Raw genomic sequence first — 15,017 nt, forward strand, 5'->3', positions numbered from 1 at the left:
AGCAGTACATGTTCGTGATGGGAACCCTCAGCCCACTCACATCCAATCTTTTCATAAAGTAACTTGTCAAATTTTCATATGCAGAGCAAATGGACAAGAACAGCACGTAGTACTTACTGCATGCACCTCCTCAGCATAACACATACTGCATGTCAGGACACAGGTGGCACACCAGACAGCTCATACGATAATTTACTACAGCCTACTACTATTTAGAAATCATCTAGGACTGAACTTACTGATTTTCTACTAAAAGACAAATAGCTGAGGTCTTTGGCTCACAGTATGCTGTCTGTGACTGTTTCTTGATCCATATTACTGGCCCGATGTTATGGGTTTGTGGCAGTGGTTTTTGGTAACAGGGTGGGGGCCGCAGGGCCGGCTCCTGTGAGAAGCTGCTGGAAGCTTCCCCGGCTCCAAGTTGGATTCAACTCTGGCCCAGGCCAAGCCTGTCAGCGATGGCAGTAGCGCCTCTGGGAGAAAGGAGTTAAGAGGGGAAACCTGCAGGGAGTGGGGGATTGGGATGGGAGAGGAACCCCTCTGTGGGTACTGAGGTCAGGGAGGAAGGCAGGAGAGGATGCCCCCGCAGCCCGCGGTGAGGCGGCAGGCTGTCCCCCCCAGGCGTGGAGGGGAGCGGGGGAGCAGATGCCCACCTGCAGCCCGGGAAGAGAGGAGCCCACGCCGGAGCAGGGGGATGGATGCCCCCCAACATGGCTGGGGCTCCATGGGAAAGCCCGCGCTGGAGCAGGTTGGGACTGAAGGACTGCAGCCCGTGAGAAGGACTCACCTTGGAGAAGTTCGTGGAGGAAGAGTGTGAGAGTCCCCCTCCCCCTGAGGAGGAAGGAGCGGCAGAGACCAGGGGTGGCGAGCTGACCCCAACCCCCATTCCCAGAACCAGGAGCGGAGTTGAGGCGGGAAGGAGGGAGGGCTGGGGGGAAGGTGTTCTAAGGTTTGGGTTTACTTCTCAGAATCCTTGTTTTGATTTGATTGGTAGTAAATGAAATTGATGTTGTTTCTTCCCCAAGTTGAGCCTGTCTTTTGCCCGTGACCATAAGTGGGGAGTGATCGATGCCTCCCTGTCCTTGTCTCAACCCATGAGCTTTTCTTTATATTTTCTCCTCATCCCACCGTGGCCGGGGGGGGGGGGGGGGGGAGTGACCGAGCGGCTGCGTGGTGCTTTGTTACCGGCTGGGCTGAAACCACGATACCTGAGATTGGAGACAGCAAGCATGGGAAAACAGCAAAGGCTCCTGTCCTACTTTTAGTTGCTCTTAAAGAAATGGGCTTACTCCTTCCCAGTAGAAAGTCAAAGCCTGAAAGATGTCCAACATGCATGGGCTTGGGAAGGAAAACAGTCAAATGCATGAGCTAATTTAAAGGAAGAGAGAAAACCACATACACTTCCATTGGCAGATTATGCAGTAAAGCAGCTGCTAGATCTGCCAACTACAAGTATTTTACAGGAGGACACACTTCTTCCTTTCATCCTTCAAAGGAAGACATGTGCTGATGACTAAGCTGGAGCTGTCACTGAGGTATACCTCACTTAAAGGAAAAACAAATCTCAGACTCACGCGCATGATAGCTTTTAGCTCTTAAAATTTATTCTGAGCTGTTCAGACTGGCATCTTCAACAGCACTGAAAAGCTCCATGGAAGCGTCCAGAATGACTTACGGTTTTCTAGCAAAAACAAATCTGGTGCTTCAGCCACCTCTAGCGCAAAGGATAACATATATACCAATAACAGCACTCCTCCTCAGAAAACTCTTGAAATGGAGGTGACATATCAGTGGGGAAGCAATCTAACTGGAAGCAGATAAATCACTCCACAGCACATTAGCACTGAAGCTACCATGCTTACTGGGGCAAGTACTGCATCAGTTTACCTTGAGAACATAACCAACTAGCTGTAACCCAGCTTCCTACACTTACATAGCACTCATTTTCTGTAACACCTAAGTCAGGTAATGCCCTGTGTTATTCAGCTCTTATCCCTCTCCAGAACAAGTCAGTCTTGTGCATTAAGCAAAGAACAGATCCAATGGAAAAAAGAAATCGGCCATCATGTAACTAGCTTATGACAGGTACAAAGACAGGAAGGATTGTTAAGGTTATGCACACAGCTTTAATTTTTACATTTCCTGATTTTACAACAAAACCCTACTTTTATGGAAGATTTTGTGTGTGTGTGCAGTATTAAATAGCCTGTAGGTACTTTATACAGAAGCTGACAGAGAAAACTTAAAACGTAAAAGACTGCTTTGGAAGTTCAAGTTCTCAAATACGTTTTCAGTAACAGAGCATGACATTCTACATGCAGAAACACAGGGACAGCCTCAATAGATCAGACTGTTTGTAACCTGTTTCTAGCAGTGCCCATAACTAAACAATACTAAAGTTAAAAAAGGAGAATACTTAAATCTTTCTTCTGGCAACAACCACCCTGGCCTTTCCTCAATCAATACTTTTTTGGGTCCTCCTAACAGGGCAGTTTTATTCCTGCATCTATACTTGTTGCCACAGAAGCAATAAATTCCACAACTTACTCATGGTATGAAAAAGTACTTCCGCCTCTTTCCTTGCAATTTCACAGGATTCTGGGGTCTGTGAAGCAGTGATTTATTGATCCCTTTTCACCTTTTCCACATCGCTCATTGCTTTCCAGATTTCCCACAGCCCACCTCAGCCAACTCTTTTCCAAACTAAGCTGCCCTTCTTGTATTTAACCTTCCTTCATGCACAAGTTGATGATTATCTTTTTTTTTTTTTGGTACTATCTCTTTTTTTCATCCTGTTAAAACCACTTTGAGCTAGGGTGACAAGAATTGCGTGACTCAAGAAGCAGACCTACTGCAGATTTGAAACAGTGTAATGTTTTTTTCATTTTCAATTCTTTTCTATTTTGCTTGCTTTTCTGAGTACTGCCCCTTTAAAAAAAACAACTAAGTAATTATAAGACACTGTGAAATTAATAGCAAATTACAATTTTCCAATCATGACCAAACACTAATCCCCTCCCTCTCACAATTGCTCAGGAATATTTGATAAAGATGTCACAGCAAAAAAGAACAAACAAAAGCAAATCTGGACCTTTCAGACTGGAAAACTCAATTTAAGAGAAGCCAGACAAAGCAGCCTTCTGCTGCACACGTTAACTACAATAGCTAAATGAAAGGATAGGAATACAGAGGGAGGGTTATTAAACCTGGGAAATTACAGTTAATGTTACAACGTAGTTATACTTCATAGCAACTTTTGAATGAAACTGCACATCATAAGGTTACACCTGTATTGAATTATATAGCGTAGTCTTCTCTATAAAGCTAACGAACTAAGTGCAGTATGTTTAGCCTCCCTCAACGTACTTCTCCAGTACTTGTTTCCATGAAGAAGCAATACTCCAAGCAGCTAGCATATTTTGTCTCTGACTTCTCCTGCCTCTTAGCAAATAACCAATAAGTGAAAGACTATCACTACTAAATCTTTTCCCATAGCGCAAGAGGAACAGTAAGTAAAAGCCAAATACAACACCAGATTAAAAATTGTGACTTACCATCTGAAGTTTTCTTGTTACCGAGATCTCTTTCCAATTTCGAAATGGGAGTAGAAGAAAGGCGTCTTGAAGAAGACGCTCCTCTGCACGGTGGCGTTAAGGGATTTTTAAAGACCTCAACCTGCCCAGATTTTTTGATGTGTTTTTCACCTCTTGGACTGCTCAGGGGGGAGTGCTGGGAGCTGGGATTATCCTCTAGAAGTTCATGCTGGGTCGTCAAGGGGGGTCTACTAATAGCACACTGTAGGAGTAAAGGAGACTGCATCTTTCTTGGCGTTCTGCTTGCAGCTGCACCCTGCATGACTCTGTGTTGGTAGTTCCTGTAGGCTTCTTCCAAATACTCTGCCTCTTTTTCTAGTTCTTTTATTCTAGCCCGGGTTTGTGCCATACACTCTAGGTCAGAATCTGGAGAAGCACTGCGTGGCTGTAACTGCTGCTGATAGCCAAATCTCGGCACAGCGTTTACCTTCATCACATCAGTCATAACCTGATTCTTTAGGAATGTGCTATCCACATAAATATCATGAGGTACAATTCTGTCACCAGTGAAGTCAAGGACAGAGCGATCGACAAGTGAAGGCTTTGGATTCCGATACACTTCATTTTCTAGAGCTAAAAGATAGCAAGAGAAAGTGAGTGACAGTAAAGAGTGAGAGAGGGAGACCCATAATGAAACAGAAACAGTAAAACACAGCATGTAAATTTCAGTTTGATCAAAATGATTTTAAGATGGAATTGGCTCAAATTGTGAGAATTTAATGGTTTGACTTAAATGTATTTTCAATGCACAATTTGCATAGCTGCAAATTATCGCTGATATTTTTTTTTTTATTATATAATCCTTCCGTGTACAACTACCTGAAGTATGCCCTCTACAATGTTATTGCTTAAATTACATTTAAAGAAATGAATAAAAATTAAAACATCACCACTTTGGACACATTATATCCAATCACACTGTTAAAAGGTGAGGGACACAGGGCAGGCCACAAGTCTTAACAGCTTCCTTCTATTTAGATAAAAAAAGAAATTTGGAGACAAATTGTTGTTTTTAAAAAAACAAAGTACTTCTCCAAAATTGTCAGTTAAATTGAATGTTTCAGGGCTGTCTGTTTCCTGGCTTGCACTTGTATGTGCTTCAGCAAGCCCAAAAGACCAATCTATAGGGCTGTATCTTTCTCAGCAAAATCACCACCTTGTTTTTATTCTACATAAATGTTTCTTCAATGACATTCTTAACTCTGATGCAAAATAAAAGTCCTTGCAGTACTTTCAGTCATTTAATTAAAATATATATTTGCTATTTTAACACTAACAAATTTCCAATTCCAAATGGTACCGATACTTGTACCATATATGAAAATGTACACATTGGTCTGGTGAATAAAATACTGCATATACTGAACTATGGTGCAAAACATGCTGTATACAATGTATAACCATTGCAGAATTCAATTCCATATTTTTAGATTAAATATACATCCCCAAACTTTTATTTATCATACTTGATATTAGCAAGACCGATAGGCATCTTTAGAAATACATTTCTTCAGCAGACTGAATTGCTTTACGCAAGTGCCTCTCTCTCTTTCTAATGCCTATACGAGGTGCATAAGCTGTTAGCCTTGACAACGACTGTTTAAAAGTTAGATTTAAATTTGTGAAGTACACAATACAATTTCAAATTGATTACTCTTATTATGAACATTCAAGAATCAAAAGGCATTAAAACATAACTCGCCTCCTGGAAAACAGTGATTATGTTATCACCAAACACTAATGTCTTCATGCTGAGGAAAAACAGACAATAAAAACATGCAAGTATTCAGGGAGGAATGTTTTCCCTTCCTCTTATGTGTATGTTTTCTGAAAGGAAGGGAAGTTGTAATGAGTCTGCTTTTTACATTGGGCTTTTAAATAGATTTTGATTTTAAACTTGAAGTCTACTCACTGGCGGTATATTAGTTCTATGCAACTGCAGCTTTTTTAAGCTTCTGGAAATTCTTATACTAGTTAGGTAAATGAACTTCGTAAAGGATTGCTCTGGTGTAAGATACAAACCTGCCTGTGTTTGTTTCACCTGCAGTTTCAGTTCCTCAACCTGCACATTTAACTTCCTGACAGTAGCTTCTGACTCCAACAGTTGGGTCTTTAACTGGGCACAACGCTCAACCTATAGGAGATCAAGAGGAAAACAAAAATCAGCATAATTCAAACACAAAGAGTAATCTCAGCTGGCTGAATACTTGTTTCTAAATGGTTTTCAGGTCCAGTGAAACCATACACATAGTATCCTACTGAAAGTCAGTGCTGACAACTTAATGACTTGGAAAGATTTACTTTGTTTATGTTGGGTTAGTGATTTTTTTTTTTTGGTTGCTTTTTGGTGTTGTTTTGGTTTGTTTTCTTTAGAGTTGTTTACATAAAAATAAGTGGAGTACAAACAATCCCCCTAACTACATGCTAAACGGCCTGCACAGGTACATAGATAAATGTGAACGGGATGACAGGAAAGAGAAAGGATTCAAATTATTTAGAAAAAACAATTTACCTCACTTTGTAGCTGCTTTTCCAAAATCTGCCTATGACTTTCAAATTCATCCAGCGCCAGCTTCCTAGAATGTTCCACTCTCCTCAGCTCCACTTGGCAGGCCAGGTGCTCCGCCGAGGGCTGCGATAGCTCTACCCAGAAAGAGAAATACTAGACACTCAGCCGTACAATAACGAGTGTGCACTTTTCTACACGATACCGCTTCAAAACGTAAAGCTGATTTGGTCTGAAAAACGTAACAAGGCTTTGTTTGAATAAAGTACTTAAGGATTTTTTTCCCTCCTTTTACAAAGGACCGAAATTTTTGGTGGTGTAGTCATCTAAGATCTAGACCCAGACTGTCCTACTCTGGAAGAAAAATACATATCCTAACCTACCTAACTGGGTGTACGTCTCTACTCTCCTGCAATCTCAAATGCACATTAAAAATACTTGGCATTTTATGACTATAGTCAGGCAAGCACTTAAAAATAATAGTGCAATGTTCTTTTACCATTACTAACCATACTAATGCTATGGTTAGAAACATTGCTCTGCTTTTTTCAAAGGGTGAAAGGGATATTCTTCATATTGTTATAGCTACCACAATTCAGGATTTCTACAATACAGACATATTACAGAAAATAAACTGATAATGTCAAGGACTGTTTCATTTTACACAAACATTAATTGGGGTTTAATAAAAACTACTAGTAAACATAATACAAAGAATGTATTTTAATGAAAATTTACTTCTAAACAAGTACTTGTAGGGAAACATAAACAAGAAAATTATTAAATCATTCACACTGACTGTCTCGAAGATGCTGGTTCTCACTGCGAGTCTCATCCAACTGTTGCCTAAGCAGTTTATTCTGCACTTGGAGCTCCAATTTCTCCTCCTTTAGCAAAGGATAGTCTGACACCTCTTTCAGTTTTTCTGTCAACAACTGATTCTGTTTATTTACCAAGAGAACCTGGGCCTTCGCTGACTCCAAATCCAGCTGCAGAAAAAGAACAGTTTAGAAGCTTATGAACTGTTGTACTACTAAATCATTTTTATTTCACATTTTCTTTTTTTTTAAATGTACCTCAAAAGCACTAATTAGAATACAGCTTCTTTAAATTCATGTTTACAATTACCTCAAGCTCTCTCGTGCGTGATATAGCTTGCTTGAGTTCCTCCTTTTTTGAATTAACAGCAATGGTTTCTTCATGCAAAAACATAGCTTTCTCTGCAGGGAGGATTACAAATGCTGAATTAAAATTAGTAGCGTAGTAGAGTAAAAAATTGTATCAGCCAAAAAAAGTTTAAGCTGCTAAGCCCAACATTCAATTTAATTCAAGACATAAAAATGACTGTCATACACACTCCTTCAAAATTATGTAAGTCACACTGTGTGCATATATACATATGCATACATACACTCCTTCAGAATTAAGTAAATCAAATTCATATGCACATGATATATCATTTCTTTCACACGTCCCTAACTTAAAAGTCTCAACATGTTATCTGTCCCAGCTCTTTTCCCCAAGCTCCAATTAAACATCTTGTGCACAATAAATGTAAAAACTGGCAACCATTCAAGAGTATGATACCAGAGTGTACCAGAGTTCAATTAGAGACTGAATGAGCTATTAAGACTTCAGAAGGAGATGGGAAACTGAAAAAGCAAAATGCTTTGCAGCCTCTGTGCAAAGCAGCAGCTCACGGTTCCCACTGCATTCTGAACAGCAAGGAGTTGCTGACCTGTCCCTGGATCCTGCTACATGTTTTCAAAAATCTATTTTGATGGTTTTTCTGTCACTTATACCACTGTTACTGAACACCATGACTGTTTAGTAACTACAGTGTTTTGATACCTGTTAGTAAAAGCTCTAGAGATAAACAGCTACTTTATTAATCTCAAAGAGATGGTTACCTTTATTTTTTTTCTCATCTTCAGTAACTTTATTGGTTCTGGCTATGTGTTCTTCTTTTAATTCAAGCTGATATCTAGAAGTAAAAAGAATTATGTATTTCCAAAGTATGTGTGTGCGCACATGTGCATGCATTTGTGCAAATTGCAGTCTTTCCCAGACTAAACTACGATCACACAATTATTTATTAACAAAATTAGTTATTGCAGAGCCACTGAAACAGTTGGAAAGGGCCTTGCCAATCACCTCATTCAACCACCTGCTCAAAAAGCAAGGCTACCACCAACTCCAGAGCAGTTCAGCTGTGGCTCTTCCTAGCTAAGTCTTGAAAACCTCAAAGGATGTATATTCCACCACCTCCCTGGATGACCTGTGCCAATGCTGCACTACCTGCCCAGTAAAAATTTTTTTCCCCCATGTCCAAGCTGAATCTCCCAAGCCACAATTTATGGCCCCTACCATATGAACTGAGAGGTCACGTCTGATAGTCCCGTAACTATCCTGACAGACCTTTACTAGTCCCTCTCCAGTTTCTTCGTGACTTTCTTGAATTGGGGAGCCCAAACCTGGGCATGGTATTCCTAGCACAGCCTTTACCAATACCTGAAGGGGATAACAACTTCCCTCAGTCTGTTGGCCATGCTGCTACTACCGTCACCCATCATGCTGTTTGCCTTATTTGCGAGAGCGTGCTGCTCGCTCACAGTCAGCCTGGCACTCACTCTACTCCCATGTCCTCTTCAGAAACGCAGCTCCTCAGTCAATTCCTTTTCCGCATTATACTGCTTCATAGGGATATTCTTCCCCGAGCACAGAGCTTTGCAGTTCTCCTTGTTAAAATTCCTAAGATTTGTGTTGGCACAATCCCCAAGCTTATCAAAGCCTGTCTGAACTGAACCTCTGCCATTTGTTGTGGAAGCCATCCCCCTTAATTAAGCCTCATGTTCAAAGTTGTTGAGGATGCCCTGTGTCAACATCCAGATCATGGATGAAGGTGATGGACAGTATGGGTCCCAGTAGTGACCCCAAGGGTTCTCTGCTCATCATCGGCCACCAGCTAGACACTGAGCACTGCCCAGGTACACCACTATTCACAGCCCAGCAGCCATCCAACTTTACCATTCAATTTTACTGGAATTTACAGGAGCTAAGAAAGCTCAACATTTTGCATGACTGGGACATAGATTATAAATGTTTTCAGATATTGCCACATCCATCCTCCTGCATTTTTGCAAATGGTCCAGACCACTCAGATCCTTCTCCCAATTATGGCATTTAACATTTACTGTAGAAATAAAAAAAGATTCCTTTCCCAACCAGCATCATTATATCTATATAATAAATAATAGCTCTTTGCTACTTTTCACCAAGGATTTGGGACAAAACGACATGGATTTTATCTTTCTGAGCATTTGCAGAATGTCTAAAATATTTTGTATGTTGGTAAAATAAGCTAAGCAGCAGTTCATCCTTAAAATAATTTGCTTCTCCTCATGAACCAAAAGCACTCCACAGGCATTATTTGTAACTAGCTGTTATGGATAGATAAAGTAAGATACCAAGGGGGGTCATTAGTCGCATTTCACTGTTCTCTGACAAAACCCTCAAATCTACTCAGTTTCAGCTGAGGCATCATTCTTATCAAGACCTACTCTTTACATCTTTCCTCTGTGATTTAAATAAAGACACACTAACACAGGTAATACTTATTGTTCACTGGTTTGCAATAACAAGTAATGATACATCAGTCATTTGGTTTAACTGCCTAACTGGAAGACTGGTTCATGGTATCAAATACACAGGAATAATAACATGCCAAGAGCATGTGCCTGCATTGAAGGATCACGTAACCCTTCAATTGACCAAGGCACTCCAAGAAAGTACAATAGCAAAGTTAGGATATACCCACCGCAGCACCTCAAAAGCAGTCACAGATGATGTCTTACGCTTTCAAAGAGCATTTCTAAGCAAATTTCTTGAAACCATGTTCAAGCAGATGGTAGTCAATAAAAGAGGGTGATCTGTATCAGAGAATCCCTCTCCAAAAATGGGGAGGGGTTAAGGTAAGAGCCAATCTAACTGTACAATGGGCTAGTGTGCCTCTCACCCTTTTTCCAAGAAACCTATAACATCTTTTTAATGCTGATTTCCCCTCCATGCCTTTTCTGCATTCATAAAATGGTCAGTTCTTTTAATTGTGGTCAAAGGAACTCACTAATACTGCTTCAAATCCTCTTGTCTAAACACTCAACTAATGTCACATCTCTTTCCTGGAAAACAACACAGAATTTAAACTACAACAATAATATAACCTATAATCAAAAGAGAGTTATCTTCCATAGCAAGCTTTTTCTGAATGTGACAGAACATTTTGTCGTACTAGCAAAGAGCTAAGCAATGATGTAAAGAATTCAAGCTGATAAAAACACGAGTGCACATTTTCAAAGTCCTTGCTTTGTTACACTTTTCAAAAGAAATCCTATAGAACTTATTATTCTGTTTTCATAGGAAGTAGCATGCGTCCTATTAGAGACAAAAGAAAAATTTACTTCAAGAGTTCTGTCTTAAGCTTTTGATCATACGTCTCCTCTATGTTCTTCACAGCAACCTCCCGACGTCGAAGTGCATCATCAATAGCTTTATTTTTCTCTTCCTGAAGTTTCTGAGTGCTGAAATATCCATAAATATACAGACAATGACCACTTATAATCTTGAAACTTTAGGGTTTGTTTTGTGTTTTTTTAAAATAACATTTAGGGACATCAAAGTATAATGTGCTTGCTTGGAACACTGTAGCAATTTAAAATTATCATCAGAATCTGTCACTGTAATTCATTAAGAACAAGGAGATGTGACACAAACTAAATTGCCCTATTTAAAATCCAGTACCAATCAATTGCACAGCTATCCCAGGTTAACCCTAGCTCAGTTTCCTACACCAGAAAGGCTTCAGAGGAGATAGTGCTGAGCATGGTATTCTATCAGCACCCTCTGCTGGGTTGTTAAAAAAAAAAACAAGTTTTTGTTAGCAGGATACTCATTTTCCTATAAAAAAAAGATGACAAAGTAATGACATTAAGTAGTATTGAAAAGCTGGCCAAAAATGGTTTAGTTATTTTTTTATTTAACCAAAGAAAACTGATCTTCCAAGAACAAGTCAAAAAAAAAAAACAACCCAGGAGTAAAGCAGCAAAATATCACATACATGCCTCATGAGTGTTAGGGTTACACACTGTGTTGTCTGGGGTTTGTTGTTTAGTTTTGTTTTTTTTTTAATTTAAGCACTTCAAAGCAAATATCTCGTTCCTTGCCTCCAAAGTAATGCTGCACTGTTTTGGTTGGATGAGGTGGAATAGAAAAAAACCCCAAACATCTTTTTGTATGGGGTATCCCTGCTACTAGAGACAGTATACAACACTGCTGAAAATGCAAAACACAACTTCTGGGATATATAATCCATTTCAATGTCATAGAAGCAGCAACATCTTGAAGGGCGCTTTCCAGAAAAAGGACAACAGCGTATTTTAGCATTGTATATGCCCTTCAGCAACTTACACTTCAAATGCCTCAATTCTTTGCTTCAGTTCCGCCTCTCTGGTCCTTACGACTTCAATATCTTTCAGTAGACTTTGTCTCTGAGCGTATACTTCCTTTGCTTCTATCTGAATCACAAAACATTATCTCTAGTTTTACTTCACACTTTATACAGGTATTTACTGTTTAACATGTTCAAACTTTCAAGGATCTTCTTCAGTAACTGGTCTTACTCCAATAAATATATAGTCATAATTTGAAATAACATCCAGAATTGATTATAATTATCTTTTTTTGTTCCCTTTCTCCTTTTACCCTGAGTGAAAATGTTTTAGATGGAGTCACTACTGGCTTCCTGTAAACACTTTTCTTTTAAGAAATACCACTGATTAAAACTTATGTACAAAGAAAAATTGTTTTAAAAAATTTACATAATAAACATGTTCAAACACTTGACTTTTTTTTAATAAACAATAGTTTCCTATGTTCTTCATAAAAACAAAATTGAAAAAACAAATGCCAAAACCCCGTGATAAAACATGATTTAAAATTAAAACTGAGTAAACCAGCAGTCTTTCAGTTTTTGCAGTTTAACTTATAGAAATCAAACAAACTGTAAAAGGGATTCTCCAAACATGCTAATACCAAAAGTCACATACCTTCTTATTAATAAAAAATAGCTTTTTTTGTCCTTAAGCACACAAGTCATTATTTCTCTCCAAAGAAATAATAAGTGCCGAAGAAGAAGAAAAGTATGATTTTGCCATACAGGTACTCATATCAAGTTTGCAAGCCACGTGCATTTGACAGTGCTGAAAGACTGAGCTGCTGTTCCTGGTGCAACAACCAGAGCAGTTTGTCAAGCCACATTACCTGGGCATAAAGTTATCTTAGCAAAGGGTTAAATTACCTTCTACCTTTATTGTAAATATACTTCAACTCAGTAGAGCTCCTAGTCTCTGTTAAGAGTCCCCAGCTAAATGACGCATATACTTTTCAGGGAAGTGCGTAAGCTAACAAGAGCAACCAGATATTCATACACAATACCTGACGGATATGCTGATCTAGTTGTCTTTTTTTTTTTTTTTTAATTACTGAATTAATTTCATATCCACAGAAGAAGATTGATAGCATAAAATACAAGGTTTTCTTGTAAGCTTCTAAGGACATAACCATGAAAGAAATTCATAGCGTAGTGATAAAATGTTTAACTTTCAGATTGGAAGGAGGTCAATAGTAAAGACCAGTATATAATAAACTATATAGAGACCTGTATGATTGCTTTGTTAACCAATACCATGTGCTCTCTGGGGGGTGGGGGGGAACTGAAAACCAAAAAAACCCACCACCACAACAAAAAACCTCACCACAAAAATGTGGTTAGCATTTGTGGATGACTATTATTTGGATAGGAAGGTCTACTGCAGACAGCAGAGGGATGGCTAAGCAGGCAGGCAACAGAATAGCAAGCAAACTATTCTTCCAAAAACTGAAAAGTAACAGAGATTGGGAGAAGCAATTTAGAACTATTTACAAATTATTGTGTGCTGCAGGAACAGTTACTACTCTGGCAAAACACAAATAGTTAACAGCCCAAAGGAGTAACTCATCAAAAAAGTGTTCAAAGAAACGAAACGAGATGCTAGCTTACAGTAAAGACAGTGGCTATTAATAATATTCAACATACAGTGACATACAGAAATGGCATATCCGTACCATCCAGACTACATATTCCATTTAGCTTAGAGTCCTTCTTAGCAACTGAAAGAATTTATAGTATAACTAAAAGCTATGTTCAACTTTCTCTTAAAAAAATCTCAGTGATCTGAATTCAGCAAAGTTATTAAAACAAATTAAAAAGTATTTATTACATTTAAGTCCATCAATCCTAGCCTGCAGAACTGTTCCTTTTCCAGCCAGCTCTACTTAGATATTTACCCATACTCTTTCTTGCAGTTGCTAAATGAGCTCCCCCGAGAACAAAAGTAAATTCAATGTTTTCACTAATAAGCCAAGTACGATCTGAAGGTAAATCTCCTGAAGATATAAGAACAATTTAATCAACTCACTGAATCATTTTGTGCTAGATTAAGAAAAAATATTTGGACCTTTACCTCTTGTTGCTTTTGAAGCCTCTCAATAGCATTCTTTTCACGAGAAATCAAGGCTTCAGACTTTGCCTGATGTGTCCTCTCCAACTCATGACGCAGCTCAGAGATTTCTTTCTGGGTCTGCACTTTCTCCTCCATTTTAATCTTTGCTATTTCAACTTCTTTAAAATGTTCTAGCTTACATAAAGGAGAAACAGTGGGGTAAGTAGGGCCATCTTCAAATCGACAAAGGCAATCCCTCCTCAGGCAATTCTAAATTTCACTTAGAAATTCTTGTTAGGAAATGTATGATAATTTGATGAAAATAAATTACTGTGATAAAGTATCTTAGCAGAACATACTATTTGCATGTCTCACATAGTTTTCATGCATTTATCTGGCATCCCAAAGCAGATCTTAGACAAAACTAGTAGCTTTAGACAAGAGCAAAACAGAGGCCTATGAAGAAAAACACACTGCAGGAGTGATACTCTGTTTGCAGTTAAGGAATGGCCACACTCTTTAATTCCTCCTCTGACACTGTCTCTATTCTTGTCCCTTTCCCAAAGAACCACTTTTGACTGGTGATGCAAGAAATGGCAGAAGCAGACCTGTCCTGAATCGCTCAGGAACTACAGAAATACATCTGGACACAAAAAAAGTGCCAAACATAAAAAAAATGCAGAACATGTAACTCCACATAAAGAGGGTAACAGAAACAGAAGTCCTGATTCACAGACTTCTTAGCACAACTGAAAAAAAAGTAAATGCATACAAACAGGAAAGTATGCATCTTTCAACTGCACAGAAGAACTGTACGGAACACGCCACCATACAATGTGTGAAGTACAATATACGCAAGAACAAACAGAGTTATAAAGAATTGTAAGAAAAATCTGGAACAAAATGGAAAGCAAGCATACAAGACAAAAAATATGAGAAAAAAATGAGCAAAAGAATAAAAAGAGAATGACAGAAAAATTGAGAGACTGGAGAAAATGAGGTTAAAGAGAGGGGAAAAAGCACAGTAGGAACACCTGATCAAGGAATTCAGGTCTGCGGGCATAAATTTTGCGAAAAATGAAAGAAATGGTGAGACAGTACAGTATCACTTGTACATACACAAATTGGATTAGAAATGTCTTACAGCAATTCACGTCACATTGCTAAGGAATCTGTGTAAAGTTAATTGAATTTAGAAGTGATTTATATCTGGTTAAGGTTCCAATCTCCTTTGTTACAATGGCTTCGCTTAAACTGAGACAAACTTAACACATGAATTAACATGTTTCACATACTATAAAGACAGTGCCTGTTGGGGAATAAAGACTAAATGAAAAATGAAGGTAAAATACATTGGCAGTTGCAACTCTCCGTCCTTCTACT

The 15,017-nt window shown here is 38.8% G+C and overlaps 1 protein-coding gene across 3 annotated transcripts in view; it reads right to left on the bottom strand.

Annotated features, from left to right (window-relative positions):
* OFD1 (OFD1 centriole and centriolar satellite protein) overlaps positions 1-15,017 on the bottom strand; it is a 35,344-nt gene that overhangs the window by 13,681 nt on the left and 6,646 nt on the right. For all 3 annotated transcript variants that reach the window (XM_052773802.1, XM_052773804.1, XM_052773803.1), the window contains 9 exons: positions 13,656-13,829; positions 11,563-11,669; positions 10,557-10,676; positions 8,010-8,083; positions 7,228-7,319; positions 6,899-7,088; positions 6,106-6,236; positions 5,616-5,727; positions 3,555-4,166 (listed from right to left, as the gene is read on the bottom strand). In XM_052773802.1, the coding sequence (XP_052629762.1) occupies positions 3,555-4,166; positions 5,616-5,727; positions 6,106-6,236; positions 6,899-7,088; positions 7,228-7,319; positions 8,010-8,083; positions 10,557-10,676; positions 11,563-11,669; positions 13,656-13,829 (1,612 nt within the window). The remainder of the gene's footprint in view (positions 1-3,554; positions 4,167-5,615; positions 5,728-6,105; positions 6,237-6,898; positions 7,089-7,227; positions 7,320-8,009; positions 8,084-10,556; positions 10,677-11,562; positions 11,670-13,655; positions 13,830-15,017) is intronic.

This window comes from Harpia harpyja, chromosome 22 (assembly GCF_026419915.1).
Source record: "Harpia harpyja isolate bHarHar1 chromosome 22, bHarHar1 primary haplotype, whole genome shotgun sequence".
Taxonomy (NCBI): domain Eukaryota; kingdom Metazoa; phylum Chordata; class Aves; order Accipitriformes; family Accipitridae; genus Harpia; species Harpia harpyja.